Here is an 18,974-nt window from a genome sequence, read left to right on the forward strand (position 1 = left end):
TGTATAGGCGGGACTTCTTGGCTCATCTGAATTGAGAGTGGGGCAGATTCAGCTGTATGTGCTGTTAGAAGGGCACGGAAATAATGCAATCAGGATGTGGAGGTCTCTGCACTGTTCTCCCCCCCCTTCAGTCTCCTTACAGAGCTCCTGACACTCGTATATCTGCAGCCTGCCTATATGAGTAATAATAATAATAAAAAAAACCCAAGCAAACCACCCCCTCAGTCCCATGCTGAGAACAAAAAGGTGCAGTGAAAGAGAGGGTGGGAGGGGTGGGGTTACTTAGGGGCGGTGTTTCAGGGATATCTCAACTTATTTATAAGCAAACACAAGGCTGCAAGGATCAAAGTTACACACACCAGGCTGAAGAGCTGAAAGCCAGCCAGCCACCTCTGAGCCAAAGCAGGGCTAGAAGGAAATCTCAGCCACCATGGGGAGGCAAAAGGAAGTTCTTGCTAGAATTGGAGAGATGCTGAGGATCAGAAACAAACTAATGAGGCAAGCACTGGCTGAGTGCCTGGGGACCCTGATTCTGGTGGTAAGTCTGCCTTTTACTACTTAGGATACAGCTGTGGTTTTTTGGAAACCTTTTTATTAAGGCATAGTTGCAATAAAACGTTAACATACTACATTGTACATGGCTTATTCAGGACCAGGTTAATATTTCACGAACCTGGCTAAGATTGCTGGGTACTGTTTAATTGCAGTAATTTGGATGCAAAGCTAAAGTGATATGACAAAGGAACCACATTCATCCCTGGAATTTACACCAGTGATGAAACTGACCAGAGAGGACTCTTGGGGTCTAGAGTAGTAAAACCCTGATGTTCTGTGTGAAATAACGTATGAAAGTTGGTAACCAATCAGTTTTAGAGTCGCTTCTAATTCGATGTGATGTATGAATCTTTTGAAGTATTGAAAGATTTCACCTTTGGTATGTATGAGCAGCAGAGTAGATCCAATAAGGAGGCACATGTGTAAACAGCAAGGTCTCCTGGAAGGAAATTGCTCTCACACCTCTATGTATTTCTCTGACCCTGAAACTGTCTGAACTTCAAAGAACCTTTAAAGAACCATCTAAAGGGGAGAAGATGCATGAAGGGGAAAGTTCCTCTTCTTGGATTGTTTTTCTTAAAGCATCATTTTAAACATGTGCTGGTGTTGAAAGTGTTAATAACAGTTCTCAACAGCCTGTCCTGGGATCAAGTGAGAGGGGAATAGCAGGGCTGTTTTGAGGCTCACTGCAAAATACTAACCCAGTCTTACAGGCTGGCTGAATGCCTACCTCTGCTTGCCACATGTCTAGGATCGGGGAGCTGTCTGTCCCCCATCATATGTTTCAATGGTAAATAGACACAAAAGATTCAGTGCTTAGACCCCAAAGACAATAGGCGGCTTGGTGAAAGGGTTCAAACCTGAGTGCCTAAAGTTGGGAACCTGTGTCTATATCTGGGCATTTAAATCAATAAGTGACCTGATACAGGGATGAGAGCTGAGCTCCACCACTGCAATCTAAGGGTATGTCTACACCACAGCGGCATGGTTACAGTGCTCTGGCTACAGTGCTCCAGCTATGCCTCCATAGTGTAGCTGCTCCTTCCACAATGGCGTGATGTGGTTAATTCACCTGTCTGAGGGGCAGTACCTAGGTTGGCAGAATAATTCTTCCATCGACCTAGTTGCAACTGCAGGGTTAAGTCAACTTACCTACTGTGCTTAAGGTGAGAAATTTTTCACAGCCCTGAACCACGTAGCTAGGTAGATCTAATTTCTAAGGCCTAATTCAATAGTAGTCGCTAATACTCAGCATCTCTGAAAATCAGGACAAGGGTTTAAGTGATTCATTATGGATATAGGTGTCTTGCTCTGGGCATCCAACTTTGAAAATGTTGGCCCTTCCGCACATGGTAGGTAGGTCTATAGATGACACTGCGGACAGGTGTAATTTGTCTAATTTGCTGATATTCCAGTACTGGCCAGTTAATGTTTGTGCATCACTTTGACGATAGGTGATCAGATTCTAATCTCATTTACCAAGGTGTAAATCCCCAGCAATTCCATCAACTTCAGCTGAGCTACTGTGGGTTTACACCAGTTGAGATCTGAATGGTTTTGGAAATTATTCAGCAGCTGGGCTAGCGAAGGGTGGTGGCAACTTTGAAAAGCACTATGGAGCTCCAGCCACCTCCCGTAAATGGAAAGACACAGCCTTTTGTGTTTTAAAAAGCAACGGGGGGCAGAGAGCCTGATGTATCTTCTGTATATCTCGCTGCTCAAGAGAAACAGTAAAATGTCACCATCTCTCATGGGGACGCTATGTTTCCCATAGCATAATTTTTTTTTATCTGAGGAAAGACCAGCTTTCGCAAGAGCTACTTTCAACCAAGTGGCCATGCTTTGCTTTGAAAGGGTTATTTGGAATCATAGAATCATAGAATATCAGGGTTGGAAGAGGGACCTCAGGAGGTCATCTAGTCCAACCCCCTGCTCAAAGCAGGACTGATCCCCAATTAAATCATCCCGCCCAGAATAAGGATGGGCAGGAGCTGACTGAACGCTTGTGCAGTTTTTGTCTCTGAATCGCATGTGCTATTTGGCAGGGAAAGAAAATCAAGCTAATTCCAGCTGCTCAGAGCCTGATCCAAAATCCCCTGGCATTTGGGAGGCGGGGGGTCTTGGATTTGGATCAGGCCCCTCCTGTACAACTCCAGGAAAATCCACGTGTTCTTCTAGGGGCTTTAGGCAAAAGCTGGTGAAAGTGGCAATGGGAACAACCCGAGGCACATCACCTGTTGTGTTTTACTAGCCCTAATGAGCAGAGGAGGCAAGGCATTCATGGGCCAGTGCTTTGGACAGAGCTTTCAGAAAGGGTTAGCAAAGAAAAGGCAGGATTTAGAGTCAGGCTTGCAGACTCTGAACTCATGCTTACAGAGTTTGTAGAAATGACAAAAACTTTTTCTTATAACTCCTCTTGGAAATACATCTGCTGAAGACCCGGTGGGGGGTGGGGCTGGGCGTCACACACGTCATGGATTGCATTGCAATCTGGGGTTAGGAGCCAGGAGCACCTTCAGAGAGATTCAGTGCAGGGAGGCTGCTCCACTCCACACCCCAAGCTGTTTACTGCCTCAGTCTCCCCTCACGTTGTTAAGTGTATTTAGAGACTGTATTTAATGCAGTGGGATCTCTGGCTGTCAGAGAAGAGGCAGGAAAGGGCCATTTCGAAAGGCTGATGATTTCCTTCTTGCTTTTTTCAGTTTGCTCTCAATCCCAGATCATCCCTTGTTCTGGGGTCTGACTGGAACAAAAAGGGCTCGAAGTCAGAGTCTCTGAGAACATTAGCCCATGTTTTCCTTTCCATGTAAGCCTGGTAGCAGGTAGGGTTGGTTAATCCTGGGATAGGAATGGATCACATGTATCTGCCTCTGGTCCTTCCCATCCCCATCACTCAGACCCTGTTTCTGAGTCTGGCAGTCTCCACGGAGGAACAATACTGTCTGATGGGAGCACACCCTGGCTAGCTACGCTGCCCTCATGGGAGTCCCAGAAGGCTGACTCTCACTCGCCTGGTATGTGGAGTGGTGCATGTTATCATGTGTAAGTGAAATATGTTTATTTTGATAGGGTCATTTTTAAGCTCGCACAGAGCCCAATCCTAGCTTCTGTTTGCACCCATTAACATCGGTGGAGGTTTTGGCTCTGCAAGGGATGTAGGATCAGGCTCAGAGTTGGCTGGATTTGTCCCCATCTCTCCAGGTTTAGGATACATTAAGGTTAATAGGGAGGGTAGGCTTAAGGTTTGCTCCTGCTCTCACTGAGGTCAAACTTCCATTGACTTCAACAGGAGTAGGTCTGCGCACTTAACATTAGACCTGCGCTTTGTAATGGGAAGATTTGTGACACCCAAAGGCAATGGGCGTGAGCCCAGTTTCTTCCCAACAGGTCTCTCGCCTTTTGCTGGCACAGAGATCACAGCGCTAAGAGAGGCAACTTACCCTGCAACAAATGTCTTTGTGCATGGTACAAAAACACTGTTAGGGGAGCGTGTGAAAAAATGTTCCTTCTTCATATATAATCAGGGAAATCGTGCAGCAAAAGAAGCCAAGGAAATCTTTTTTTCCTGTAAACTCACTTCCTTGAGGCTGTACCTTCTTGCCTGCTCCAACATGCCACCTACTGCCACCTACTGGCAATAGCTAAGCAATGCAAATATCAAACGAATTTCACACGTGGTCTGTTGTTTGTATTATTACTGTAGCAGCCAATTAAAAAAAAAATTCCATCAGCCCAGCTTTTTGCACCCTGCTTAAAATAAAAGGGTTGCAACTGTTACATTGCTACAGACCTACTTTGTTTTAAATACTGGAGCTAGCGAAAAGGTCAGACTCTGTATCCTTCATATCTGGCCGGTATAATAATTTGGCTCTCTGACGGACTTTGGCTGGTGGATTAGCTGGTTTTCACTGTTGTTTAGACACAAGGAAGGAACAAAGAGCAGTTCTGAATCTAACGCCCTTGGTCATTCTTCAAACAGGACTGGTCTGATGAAGGCCTTTACTGTTACAAATTGGAACTTCATGGTTGTAACTATGCCATATGCCATGGAAACCTAAATTTCATAGTGTAATTGTAGGAATAAAAGTAAAGGAGAATCTTCTTCAGTTATTAGCAGTATAGGGCCTATGAAACATAGTTAAGTTGTTCTGATTCCATCCAGTAGAGGGCAGCAGTACTCAAACATACTAGGCAGTTTGCTACACCATATTTGCTTTATATAAGACTTGGAAAGTCTGGTTTGCTTTCAGTCTTGCTAAGCATGGCCCTTGCATTATGTTAATATTTTGCTAGAGTTTTAAAAACTTAAGTGTAAATTCAATCAACTTTGAGCACCAGCAAAAATGTCACATGCAGGTCATAATAGCACAGTGCCGAAAAACTGGTTGTAGTGGGCATGTCTTGTGGACAAGGAAGTCATTTAATGAAATGGCAATAACACCACCTTCCTTCTAGTGCCTTCCATTTGAGGCTCTCAAAGCATTTCACAAGCACTAACCAGGCCACCCCCACCCCAGTGAAGTAGTGGAGTGTGATTTCCCCATTTTACAGATGGGAGAAATGAGGCACAAATTAACAGCCTGATCCTGTGCCCACAGTATTCAGTGTCTTCCTTCCTTCCTGCAGGATAAGGCCTTAAATGACTTGACCAAGACATCACAGGAAGTCTGTGGCAGAGGTAGAAATGGCACTCCAGCTCCTGACCCCTTGTCCTGTGCATTCGCCTTTCTACCACAAATCAGTGGGGAATGGCTGAACTTGCTTTAGTGGGAAAAAAGGAGCCGATACATTCTGTCTTAACAGACTCTTCCCTGTGCAAGATCCGTGTACCACTTAAGCCCTCTTATCTCTTGAGTTCTTAAGTGGTGCATAAGCCTTGGGCTGCGCCTCTGCACAGGGGGTGAATTCCAACTCTTATGCGGAAAGATCCATTACAAACCTTCTTGTTACTGACTCTCCCTTGTCCACTCCCAAAACTCCGAGGAGCCAGATTCTGCCCCCAGCTGCACCAGAACCACCCCTCTGACTCACAGGGAGGCTTTGGTTTGACTTCAGTGGACTTTCGATCAAACTGCGGCTTTGCAAAAGAAGAGGGTGAACAGGGCGTTGGAGCCAGCTGCAGGATGAGGGCCCCAGACCCACCCAGCCTCACCCATTTGGAGGGAGAGTCCCTTATTTGGGCTCCAGCTTTAACTCTCATTGTGAGTAGGAGTTTAACTCTCAAGTGCTGCAGGGAGCTGCTTAATATCTTCCTCATTCAAACTGTTATCAAAGCTCAAGGGTTTTCAACAGCCTTATTCAGGCTGCAACCCGATCTGAATCTCCTTCCGATTCATTGGTGAAATTAGGCTAGATTTACACAAGGTTCATTGCCTAATCCCTGTTCTATTTGCCTGCAGAAGAGAAAAGTTGTTACTCAGACGATAACATTCCTGCTGGGTCAGGTTGTGCCAATGTTACAAAGCATTCCCAGATTAATCCAGGGATCAGGGCCATGTAAATTTAAGAGCAAATACATTCAGGTCTTTTGTGTAGCTCCTTTGAAGGTGCAAAGAGCAGCCACTAGGCAACAAAAAGTTATTCAGAGAGCTGTTGTGTAGAAGAATGCCGGTGACTATCCCTTCTTGAGTGTGCAAACAGAGTCACTCTTCTCCAGAGCTGTTTATAAACCCATAGCTTATGTAATCTCTCAAGTATTGTTTACCCATTTCTGTTTCCTGCCAAAGTCTTGTACTACCTTCCTTAGTCAGCTCTGGACCTTTCCAATCTCAGGACTTGTCTTCTCTGCTAAGAAAGGTGTGGGTTTTTTTTTATCTCAGGGCAGGTCTACATTACCACATATGTTCATATAAAGTATGTTGCTCAGGGGTGTGAAAAAGCCACCACCACTAGCGATGCAAGTTACACCGACCTGCACTGGTGTGGACAGTACTCTGTAGGACTGGGCAGTATTTGAGCCGAATCTCTGGGCAGCTGCTGCTTTGGATCCCCTTAGGGGTACATCTGCTGCATTACCCTGCCTTTGGTGCTCAGATGGGACCCTGATGAGTGCCCTATCCGGGTCTAATCCAAAGCCCTTTGAAATCAGTGCAGAGAGATTCCCATTGACTTCAGCAGGTGTGGAATCAGTCCCTCCATGCCTAGATAGACACGGATATAGAATCATAGAAATGTTGGGCTGGAAGGGACCTTCTACAAGTCCAGCCCCCTGCGCTGTGGCAGGACAAAGTAAACCTAGTTCATCCCTGACACTGGCAGGTGTTTGTCCAATCTGTTCTTATAAACAGGGATAGCTCAGTGGTTTGCGCATTAGCCTCCTAAACCCAGGGATGTGAGTTCAATCCTTGAGGGGGCCATTTAGGGATCTAGGGCAAAAATTGGGGATTGGTCCTGCAGGGATTGGACTAGATGACCTCCTGAGGTCCCTTCCAACCCTGATATTCTATTATCAGGTTTTTCCTAATATCCAACCTAACTCTTCCTTGCTGCAGATTAAGCCCATTACTTCTTGTCCTACCTTCAGTGGACACAGAGAACGATTGATCACTCTTCTCTTTATAACTGCCCTTAATAAATTTGAAGACTATCAGGTCCCCCCCATATTTTCTCAAGACTAAACATGCCCAGTTGTTTTAACCTTTCCTGATAGACCAGGTTTTCTAAACTTTTGACTGTTTTTTGTTGCTCTCCTCTGGATACTCTCCAATTTGTCCACGACTTTCCGAAGGTGCGGTGCCGAGAATTGGACACAATACTTCAGCTGATGCCTGATCTTTCAAATGCATAGATTTAACTTAATAAATACACGTGGGAGTAATGTTAATACTTCACAGTGAAGTGGTTTAGTACATTTTATTAATACTAATAAAATAATCATTTAAATCGTCCAGCGGAGTATAAGGGACATGAAATACAATAGCAGATCATGCGAGAGTGCGTGATGCAAACCTTGATATTATAGCTTTTTATTTCTATGGCGTGTGTGACATTTTATTGGTAACACGAAAATGCTGGAGCTTGAATAGCTAGTTAAAGTCAACAGAGCAGGGGTTCAACTTCTCCATATTTCACACACCTCATCCCTAGCAGCAGGTTCCTATGGAAAACATCTCACCATGGCCCTAGTGAATTGCATTTAGAACCTAGTCAATGTGGATCTATTACAAAACAACTAGGGCATCATTTAAATGGCCCATGGAAAGCCGTTTAGCCTGGCCAGGGTGAAAATCGAGACATTTAAGTTCATTTACGTTTTGCATTTTACTCTCTGTCTCATTAAGAATAAAATCCCAGGTGTTCAGAAATCATAAAGCAGGATTAGAATCATGAGAGATTTTTTGAAAATGATACATGCTGAGTTCTTTCGATTGGCCTTCTGCTTTCTGAGCCTTTAGGTTTCACTTGGCTCATATTTTCACACTTTTCTCTGCAACCAGGAGGGCTAGAAACTTACTTTAAAAAACAGCTGAGATTCACATATAATCACATGACTCCAGGAGTCGGAGACTCAAGAAAAGCACCAAATATTGGGAGATGTGCAATAAAAGCATGAGAACTGGCAATGCTGCACAATGTTCAGGTGTTGTTTAGCGTCATGTCTTGTGCAAAGGAGGATTGTGAGAAAAGAACTTTCAGGGGTTGGGAAATGTAGGTGACACTGAAATCTGCCAGAGGAGGTAGTGTAAGACACAGGCAAACTTCTGTCCTCTGATCAGCTTGGAAGATCACAATTACAATATGTGTGCTGGCACATGCCCTGTTGATGTCAGTTTCCAAGTCAGTGCCATCCTGATGAGTTTAGTATAAGAACCTGAACATAAGAGGATCGACTATGGGGGTTTAGGAGCAGAATTTGACTGTGTGTATACGTATTGGCACATACATAGTGATAATAATGGCCATCTCTCTGTGTGTATATATACAGACACACACACAAAATAATTATCAGAATGCCGGCAATAGTGATTTATTCTCTCTCTAAATTACTTCATTGCTTGGTACCTCTCTGTGTTATGACCAATAGTGTGCCTAGAAGAACCACACTATGGGATATTTGGGGGTCAGACCTCACCTGGCCATTGGCCACAAGGAGCTCCTCTGATTTACACCAGCCAATGATCTGATCCCACAGTTTTGGTGGCTGGAATATGGTTACAGTCCCCCCCCGCCCCCCCCCAAAACAAAAAACAAAAAACAAAAACAAACCGTGGGACTTATCCTGTGGGACGATCCCACTCTGCAGGGTCTCAGAGCTCAGACTCCAGCCCGAGCCCAGACATCTAGACAACGAGCCCGAGTGTCTAGCGGCTGTGTAGCCATACCCATAGTAAACTGTGTGGCAACAAATCATTTGCTGGAGCAGCCATGGTGAATGCAATTTGAACTGATTCCTAGGGCCAAATGCAACTGATAGAAAGGTGTGTGTGTGTGTGTATGGTGTGAGTGTGTCTTGTGGAAGCCACTGGGATCAAGATTTGGCTTGGTTTGCTGGGGCCCAATAAAAATGTAGACATGCACATCAAAAGCAGAATTTGGCCCTAAATGCCAGCCTGCCTGCCTCTCTTCTGTGCTCCTAGGGCCAGATTTTCTCAGTGGTGGATTAGCCACTAGGCCAACGGGGGCCCGTGCCCAGGGGTCCCAGCCAATTGGAGGGCCCTGGAAAGATGGGCATCCCCGTGCGCTGACCCACTCAGCCGTCCATCTGGTGCTCCTGCCGGGGAGTGGGGGAAGCCCGCCACTCCCCAAGCCCGCTCCCCAGCAGGAGTGCTGGGTGGGGGGACTGCAGGTGGAAGAGGTGGGGAGGGGCCCCCACTTGCTCTGATTCAGACACCAGTGCTAGTCTGAAATGGGCTGGATTGCTAGCGAAGTGGAGTGGGACAAAGAGGACAAGAGAGCTGAGAGAGCCGTTTAGCTCTTGCACATGGGCCGGAAATGCGGGATTGTCCTGAGCAAACATCCTTGGGCTGCAGCTCGCTTCCTCCCTTCACTGCAAGCAAACAGCGCTTATCACCCTTTGCCAATAACCGCCCCTGCAGCAAATACTTTCCAGTCCCCAGCCCTCAGAAGGAAGAGGTGAGGCAAACTGCCTCTCACAATGCCAGAGACAAGGTGTAATTTACGAGGTGCCTGGACTGAAGCGTTTAATGTCTGTGGTTGCCTGAGGCAGGTTTGTATTCTGTGTAGCATGAAGCCCCCTAAGCAGGTTTGCGGCTGTAATCTAGTGTTTGAGCTGCTGTATAAATCCTAGCACCAGCTGATGGCAGACAGTGCTCTTATACCATCCAAGCTTTGCCTTGCTGACAGCTGCCCTGCTGCTGGGACCTCCTTATATCAAGAGTATTGTCCTTACAATGTTTTCCAGCCATGTATAGTCATCTTTGCAAATGCCAGCAAACTATGAACTGATCCCGTTTGCAGTCCAGACCCCAAACTTCCAATGATTTCAGTTCCATATAAAGAAGGACAGTAGGTTTAAATGCATCATATAGTGTCCCTAGGTGTGGTAGGCGAGGGAGAAAAGAGAGATGCAGGGCAGAATGGTTGAAAGTTGGAGGTCTCTGGGGGAAGATTTTGATGGTTTTATTAAAGGGAGAGTTTGGATAAGTAGGAGGCCAAGCGGAGAGATGGGTCTTGGAGTGGGAGGCTTTGGAAAGGGCTAAGGAATCAGCTAGGTGCTGATAATCAGGAAAAGGAGTTGGTGGAAGCAGCTGTGAGGAAGGATGTACCAGCCACTGTGGAGAAACAAAAGAGTCTGGTGTTTTAAGAGACCAGGGAATTGGCTAGAGGTGTTTGGAATCATAGAATATCAGGGTTGGAAGGGACCTCAGGAGGTCATCTAATCTAATCCCATCCCTTACTCAAAGCAGGACCAATCCCCAATTTTTGGCCCAGATCCCTAAATGGCCCCCTCAAGGATTGAACTCACAACCCTGGGTTTAGCAGGCTAATGCTTAAACCACTGAGCTATGCCTCCCCCCTGACTGGTAAGCCGTTGGAGGATCTTGAAGACCAGAAGGGAGAATATTTTGTAGGCTTCAGAACATGGGGGTGGTCAAGTCCCTGGCAAATTCATGACCCTCCTCCCTGGCATTTTCCACCCAAGCCAGCAAGTTTCCTTGCAGCCTTTCCCATTTTGTACTGCAGCACAAGTGCGGATAGTGGAGTTGGTCATGGACTTGGGTTGGAGAACTCAAGTGGAAAGCACTCAGGAGTCGTTGGCCAGTTTCTTGCTCCTGAAGGAAAACCCACTGGGCCAGTTTTAATCAGTTCTTTTCTTCTTTCAGTTGTTTGGCTGTGGCTCAGTCGCTCAGGTCGTGCTCAGTAGAGGAACCCACGGGGGCTTCTTGACTGTGAACTTGGCCTTCGGCTTTGCTGTTACACTTGGAATTCTGATAGCGGGGCAAGTGTCAGGTACGTGGCTTCCATTTCACGGCTTTGCTGCAAACCTAGGGCTCCCTCTTGCTCTAAGCTCCTGGCCATTCGCAGTTGGAGATTCAAAGGTCAAAGAGCATTGCTTCATAGTTAGGGCCCTACCATATTCACGGTCTATTTTAGTCAATTTCATGGGCGTAGGATTTTGAAAATCATAAATTTCATGATTTCAGCTATTTAAATCTGAAATTTCACGGTGTTGTAATTGTAGGGGTCATGACCCAAAAAGGAGCTGTGGAGGAATTGCAAGGTTATTGTAGGAGGGGTTGCGATACTGCTCCCCTTACTTCTGCGCTGCTGCAGGTGGTGGCCCTGCCTTCAGAGCTGGGCGGCTGGAGAGCGGCTGCTGCTGGCCGGGAGCCCAGCTCTGAAGGCAGCGCTGTTGCCAGCAGCAGCGCAGAAGTAAGGATGGCCTGGTATGGTGTTGCCACCTTTACTACTGCGCTGCTGCTTGCAGAGCTGGGCCCTCGGCCAGCAGCCACCGCTCTCCGGCTGCCCAACTCGGAAGGCAGCAGCGCAGAAGTAATGGTGGTATGGTTTGATATCGCCACCCTTACTTCTGCACTTCTGCTGGCGGGTCACTGCCTTCAGAGCTGGGCTCCCGGCCAACAGCCACCGCTCTCCAGCCACCCAGCTTTGAAGGCAGCCCAGAAGTAAGGATGGCAATACTGCAACCCCCCTAAAATAACCTTGTGACCCCCCCGCAACTCCCTTTTGGGCAGGACCCTCAATCTGAGAAACGCTGGTCTCCCCCTTTAAATCTGTATAGTATAGGGTAAAAGCACACAAAAGACCAGATTTCATGGTCCGTGATGCATTTTTCGTGGCCTTGAATTTGGTAGGGCCCTATTCATAGTTAATAACATAGTTTCCTCTCTGTGTGCATGCAACCGGCGAACCCACACTGAGGAGAGAATAGAACCCTTTGTTGGTCATTTGTTTCTCAATAGTTCTTGCTCTTTGCAACTGTCCACCCACCCCGTTGTGGAATGCCAGCTTCTGGCACAGGAGAACCAATGTGAGTGGACACGACTATCACCGTTGGAAGTCAATGGCATAGATAGATAAATTTAGAGAGAGCAACTCATTCTTGCTGAGAGCCTCACTGGGTCATGAAATTAGAGATGGAGAAAGGCCTATTAGAGCATCTAAACCTTTCTCCAATCCCATTCCCTGCAATACATCCTCAAGGGCTTTAGCCAGAGTGTTTCCCTAAAGACCAGGTATTGCCTAGCTCTGGGCATGTGGATTAACCCATATCTTCCACTGAACAGGGCCACATATCTGGCCTGGTTTTCAGCGGCTGCACCTCCTTCAAGGGTTTCAGTGGGGCTTAGAGTGTGTGTGGGCCTCGTGCTGCTGTTCTGGTGGGTGAATTTGATCTGGAGGATATTGTCACACGCACAGTCCCAGAGTGCATCGGCAGCTATGCTTTTTACGGGCGCGTCTTTCTGAATGTGTTGGTCCCTTTCCATGCATTCTGGAGTCAGATCCTGCACCCAGAATGCACTAACGAGAAACTCTTTCCCAGGTGGCCACTTGAACCCTGCTGTAACTTTTGCTCTGTGCCTCATGGCCCGGGAGCCATGGATTAAGCTGCCTATTTACATCTTGGCACAAACCCTCGGTGCTTTCCTAGGAGCGGGCATCGTCTTTGGCTTGTACTTCGGTAAGTGAACAAACCACTCGGCTTTTATGCCATCCCTCTCACTCTGTTCTCTTATGCTGTAAAAAATATCTTTCTTATCCAAATTGGAGCATTTTCCTGTGGTGGGGCTGATGGCCATCCTAGTATCTCTGAGCTTTTCCACGGTGATCTCACATTCAAAGCTCCCAAAATCAGTCGCAGGGCCCCATGTAACGTCTTCACCTGGGGCACAACGATATGTGCTCAAGCAACAACATTGTGACAGCTGGCTTTGTCCCATCAAGGAAATTCTATTCAGAGCCCTCCCATGACTCGTGTTTTTGTGTCTCCTGATTGGCAGCCCCTGGGGTGACATGCCGCCTATAACAATTAACTCCTCTTGTTTTACACAGCCAAGGAAAAGAATAGATAAGGATTAACAGCAAGGCAACAGTTAACTCCATTACCTAACCAAGTGCAAACAATCAGTAACTATCAGCATTTTTGATCCAGTTTTCCTGATTTAATGAGCTGGTTAGGGCTTGTCTACCTGGCAGCCTGGTGAGGTCCACAAGGGTGTGAATAGTAGAGCGTGCTAACGTGTTGCCCTCTAACTGCCCCAGGTAGACCTTGCTGGCATGAACTAAAAGGCACCTAGTTCATGTGAATGTATTCCTGTTTGAAACGGGACTGCATCAATGCAATCTAGGTACCTTTCAGCTCACGCCAGCAGGGCCTACAGGAGGTGATTTGAGCGCGACCCGATAGAGTGCTCTACAATTCACATCCCCATAGACCGCAACGTGCTGCCCTGCAGACAAGCCCCTCTTGTGTGGTACAGTCAGGACCAGTTGGTTATTAGGCTCTCTTACTAACTGCTGTGCAAGAGTGGTTTTATACCCCTAGTTGCTGTTGTTTAAATTAGTAAAACATTCTCAATAATCAATTGTTAATTAAATAATCAATTTTATTAAAGATCAGTGACAACACCTTGAGCCAGACTTTGGCCTCAGATACACATACTTAATTTCCCTTCAAGTCAATGGGACTTGCACATGCATACCCGTGCAGAGACTCCGGCTCACTATCATCTCTAAATCGAGAGGGGCTCAGGTGAAAGCATTGCCCACTGCTGTAACAGTCATAGAGTTTAAGGCCAGAAGGGACCCCAGATCATCCAGTCTCACCTCCTGTATATCACAGGCCACCAACACCATCCACCCAGCTATCCTCGCACCAAACCCAACCACCGGAATGAGGCCAACCTGTTACAGCCCTCAGGGGACTAAATGACCCAGTGTCACGGTCAGAGAACAGGAAAGACCGAGGTCAACGTTAAGGGTTACTGAATTATGGGACGTGATTATTCATACTATACGCTGAGCCCGTGCAGTCTACACAGGGCGTTGAGGAAGTCATAGGGCCCACGGTAGCCCACAGCTGAGCGGCAGTTGGCTGTATTGCAGGAATGCGTATGATAGACAAATATGGTGATTCTCTTGTAATATTCATAGGTTTTAAGTCCAGAAGACTAATTAGGCTTCCCAAATAACACCCTCTGCCCTGGATTCTGGTGTGCTGTTGAACAATCAGGCGATGAATGACTGACCCAGCCCTGTTTCCCATTCTAGATGCCATATGGGCTTTTGGCAAAAACCAGTTGTTTGTAGTGGGACAGAATGGCACTGCTGGCATTTTTGCCACGTACCCGTCTGAGCATCTGGATGTAGTGAATGGATTCTTTGACCAGGTAAGAGAGTTGGGGGTGCTGGTGAGAGACCTTGCAGGACAATCCTGGGCCTCTCACTCAATTTCAAGAGGAACAATGCTGCATTTCCTGGGATTTAGATCAGTAATATTCACCAGTCGGGACCCAGTAATCCACTGCTCAGCATGAGGATCAGAGTGCAGGAGTGTGCCTGGATACAGGAGGGTTTAATGTTATTGGTGGCCACAGTGCAGCCTGCAACATGGAAACAAACTACAATTTGGCCGGGGCACGAAGGCTAAGACCCTACTCTAGTAAAAAGTGCCCTAGGACCTTAATGATCACAAAGGGGCAGAACCCTGGTTTTATTTCTCTCCAGAAAAGTGGCATCTTCCAACACACAGTGCCACTAAACACCATGCTGGGGCATACCTACAGAAGGAATAGTAACACGGGGGAATCATAAATATGGATCTCTGTGGTACCTTGGTCTCCTTCTAAGTGTCAACCCTGACTGGCCTTGTTTAGCTTGTGAGATCCTAGCCTGAGCTGGTATCACTGCGGCTGTTAGAGTCCTATTTAATGTCCTCCTTGCGGTGCAGTCTCGCCCACGGACGCTGCTAAGAATGCGTCCTTAGACTCATGGGAACTCAAAGATCCAGCTCTCTACTCCTAAGTTGCTTCACTGAAAAAGAGAAGTTCTCTGCTCTAGATGTTTCCATGAGGCTATTGCTAAGGGTGGGTTCTTTTCTGGACATGTTCCCTTTGCCATAGAATTCCCCACTTTGTATTCCCTTTGGTGTTCCCTGCTCTTACTGGGATCACATCCTTCACTATCCCTGTTCGTCACTCCAGAGGATAAGTTCTAAACATGCAGTATTCCACCCAGTAGCTAGGTGACTTTGTTAAAAGACTGATCAAACCTCAACCACGTCTCTCTCCCTCCTTTTCCTGCTAGTTCATTGGCACAGCATCCTTGATTGTTTGCGTCTTGGCTATTGTGGATCCCTACAACAACCCTATCCCCCGGGGCCTAGAGGCTTTCACTGTTGGCTTTGTGGTCCTGGTTATCGGGACGTCCATGGGCTTCAACTCTGGATATGCCGTCAACCCAGCCAGGGACTTTGGGCCTCGTCTTTTCACCTCCATTGCTGGCTGGGGCATGGAAGTGTTCTCGTAAGTGTTTTCTCCACGGAGCGTGGGTTACCCAGATCTGATGGGATCAAGGCAAATGGTGGCCAAAAAGTAACTCACCCAAGCACTTCTGGAAGTGGCTGTCAGAAAGGGACACCTAAGCAGTCTCTGCATTTTGAGGCACCTTTGGGTCACATTAACATTCCTAAAAGGCATTAATCTCCCTGGAGATTTCCTGAGCAATGAGAAACAGCCAAAGTAGAGCCTTTTCCAGATATCAGAGCTTATGCCCTGGCGTTGCTATCAAGCAGTAGGCCTGGGAGCAAGCGTGGGAAGGGCAGCTGTTCCCTGAACATAAGCTTGTTTGGAGACTTTCATGGCTATTGCCAAATGGAAGCGATGGGGAAATAACAGGGGCGGGGGAAAGTCCTCGCCCTCCTGACGTGGGTGGGACAGCACTGACCGCTCTCTTAAAAGGCTGTATTCATGCTCACTCTTAGGAAGTCATGGCTATCTGATAGGGTGACAGCAAAGCCAGAGACAGCCCCAGTTCTCTGGGTCATTCAAGCTCAGGGGTGAACATTTTCAAAAGTACCTAGATGACTTAGGTGCCTACATCCCATTTTCAAAAGGGCCTCGGGCACTTAGGAGCCTATGTCTGATTGAAAATCATTGGAAATATTCTGTGATGCCCAGGGTTTGGGTTATTCTGGTTGATGTCCCGCTACTCATTCCTCATCTCTCATTTTCTTGTGTCTTTCAGTACTGGCATGCACTGGTGGTGGGTCCCGGTCATGGCCCCTTTCCTTGGGGCAGTTGCTGGAGTGCTGGTTTACCAGCTGATGATTGGATGCCATGAAAAGCCACCTCCATCCACTGAGCAGGAAAATGTCAGGTTGGCCGATGTGAAGCATTAGAAAAGGGTCTGAGGAGGCTGGCAGATATGGACACTTTTCACAGGACTGCAGGAACCAAAGAAGAGAAGAAGGAGAAAGATTCAAGAACAACAAGAGATTCCACTTCTTGAGATATTCTGTCCTAGTTTCTTTGTACACCCTGATGCGTTTGCTTTAGAAATTTGCCCATGAGCCTTTGCCAAAGGCACCACATAGTCTCATCCTGGTAAAGGGGGGGGGTTGGCAGGGCAGTCAAGTGGTTAGAGCGCAGACCTGACTCAGGTAACCTGAGTTCTAATCAGGCTTTGCTGCTGGCTTACTGCGTGACCTCGGGCAAATCACTTCACCTCTTTGAGCTTGTTTCTCCATCGGCAGGGTGGGGATGAGGAGACCTCCTCACACCCACCTTTATAAAGGGCTTTGAGATCAACGAATGAAAATATCTAAAGGCAAAAGAGAAGCAGGCGGTTGCAGTCTGCTGTTGAATTCATTCCTGGTGTAACTCCCCTGCAGTCAATGGTGTTACATTAGGGATGACGATAGCCCATTAAATCTGTAGTGCATGCCATTAATAGCATAGCATTAAGATCCACATCAATCAGGCTTTGCCTAGATAGAACGTCACAATAGAGAGAAAGCAACAATGCACTTGACTTTAATTTTGTGCTAGGACAAAACGTTTACAAGCTCTCTTCACATGGATATTTGATCCTCAGCGTTCACTGTGTCATTGAAGACAAGATTTAGGAAAACACTAATCCACCAGAAGCTTGCCTGGGCAAGCTGCCTTCCTGAATGCATTAGTGATTCTTACTCATTAGAGAAGCTTATAGTCATGTTTGATTGAAAACATGGTGCTTGACTCTCGATAAGGCTGTGTTTGTTCATGTAAATTTCACATTAGCTTTATGTACATAATGCCAGGACAGGGAAGAGTTAATTCACGGGTGACATAAGGCAGCTGTCTATTCACTGACCTGCTTTACGATACTTTCATTGTATTTTCAAAGTACAATCATGTTGGCAGAGAAACTCCAACTCCCATGTTATTAGAACATTTTTGATACCCATGGCACCATGTTGTAAGAGCATCTCAATTCCCATGGTGCCACGTTGTAGCTCCGGTACTCATGGCATCATGTTATTTGATTGTCTTTGATATCCATGATGCCATCTTGGCAGAGAATCTCTAGTTCCCATTGTGCCATTCTATTTGACCTTCTTTGATACCAGTGATGGCATGTTGTCAATCTCTGATTCCCATGGCATCATATTATTAGAGATCCCTTTGATAGCTGTTCCTTTAGTGCATGAATTCCTTTCAATATGTTTCTCGTATAGAGTGCATATTTACAGTCAGTAAAACTTTGTATTCTTTCATGCTTTTTTTGTGTGTGTCAATATTGAGATTGTAAAATGACCCTGTCAATTTTACTTTGTTTATTTTTAAACCATTTCAAGTAAACTCTGACACTTGGAAAGTCATCAGTGACAATAACATGCCTGATACAAGTTCTCTCACCCCCTTTCATCTCTTGAGAATCTGTAAAAGGAAAGGGAAATCTAACTTTATTGGGCACAGTAGCTGAGTGCTACCTTCATGTTGTATTCGTTTCCTTCTGAATTGTAGTTTGTAGTGCTAAGGTGAGGTTATGCAGAGATCAGGGATATGGGAGGGACCTACTGCAGATGTAAAATCATGCACCTAATCTTGTTAATACACAAAACAAGAAGCCAGCCCCATAGAGTGCACTGGGAATTGGTTCATAGGTTCGCTGAAAGACAAGGAAAAGCACAGGCTACACCCTTTAGAAATGAAGAGCATCATGTTCTTGCTTATATCAGAGGAGCAGTTATAGCAGAGGAAATAAACAGAGCTTTCTTTGAACCGCAGCTCATTTCAGTCTAATCTGGAAGAGATTAACCCTATTCTAGGTGCATATGCAGATCCAAGGTCAAGTGATGTCTGTTCCATGTGCAACAAAGATCTGTATGGTAACCCTATAAGGATGGCAGATTAGAGAGTGTTTTAGTCTACACAAAATCTTAGTATATGGTTTTAGAACTCTTATGAAACCAAAGAGGGAAAAGGAAGTTGTAATGTTACATTCAGATGGCACCTTCAACAGCAGCTGGCATTCCTATTAAGTTGTAGCTTGAACTCATGTTAGATACCTGGAATGAAAATTGTTGTGAAAGCTATTCTTTTAGTTTGTGCCTTACTGTTAAAAATAGAGTCCTCTTTCCTTCTTTCATACTTCAGTGTCAACCCAATGAGTTCTTCTGAAGATACCTCTTCACCACTTTGTTCAACTGTAAATGTCCTCAAGCTTTTGTAATAAATATATTTTGAAATAAGAACAAAATCTACTATTATAAAACACACTTTTTTTTTTAACCAGTGAGGGTAATTACTGGAACAGATTGGCAATAGTTGTGGTGGATTCTCCTTCATTTGGAGTCTTAGGGAAGACGGGATGTCTTTCTGAAAGAGGTGTTCTAGTTAAACTGCAAGTTGTCAGACTAGATCCAGGAATCACTGGGCTTGGGTTACACAGGAGGTCAGATTGGATGAGCGTAAGAGTCCCTTCTGGCCTTACAGTATATGGAATCTGGGAAAGTG

At 46.1% G+C, this 18,974-nt stretch overlaps 1 protein-coding gene across 1 annotated transcript; it reads left to right on the top strand.

The window, feature by feature from the left end:
* Positions 1-340: 340 nt before the first annotated feature.
* LOC311520681 (aquaporin-3) lies at positions 341-18,703 on the top strand. The gene is made up of 6 exons (XM_084628334.1): positions 341-538; positions 10,839-10,965; positions 12,518-12,655; positions 14,245-14,363; positions 15,280-15,497; positions 16,219-18,703. Exons 1-6 carry the CDS (start codon positions 431-433, stop codon positions 16,370-16,372), a joined length of 864 nt encoding a protein of 287 aa, XP_084484460.1. The 5' UTR covers positions 341-430; the 3' UTR covers positions 16,373-18,703.
* The last annotated feature ends 271 nt before the right edge of the window (positions 18,704-18,974 follow it).

Source organism: Lepidochelys olivacea, assembly GCF_965140295.1.
Source record: "Lepidochelys olivacea isolate rLepOli2 genome assembly, chromosome: 5".
Classification (NCBI taxonomy): Eukaryota; Metazoa; Chordata; order Testudines; family Cheloniidae; genus Lepidochelys; species Lepidochelys olivacea.

Bases quoted from the DNA above. Each gene is read 5' to 3' on its own strand.
- LOC311520681 (XM_084628334.1), top strand. From the start codon at position 431: ATGGGGAGGCAAAAGGAAGTTCTTGCTAGAATTGGAGAGATGCTGAGG. The intron at 12,656-14,244 runs GTAAGTGAACAA...TTCCCATTCTAG, and splicing joins CGTCTTTGGCTTGTACTTCG to ATGCCATATGGGCTTTTGGC. The intron at 14,364-15,279 runs GTAAGAGAGTTG...TTTTCCTGCTAG, and splicing joins TGAATGGATTCTTTGACCAG to TTCATTGGCACAGCATCCTT.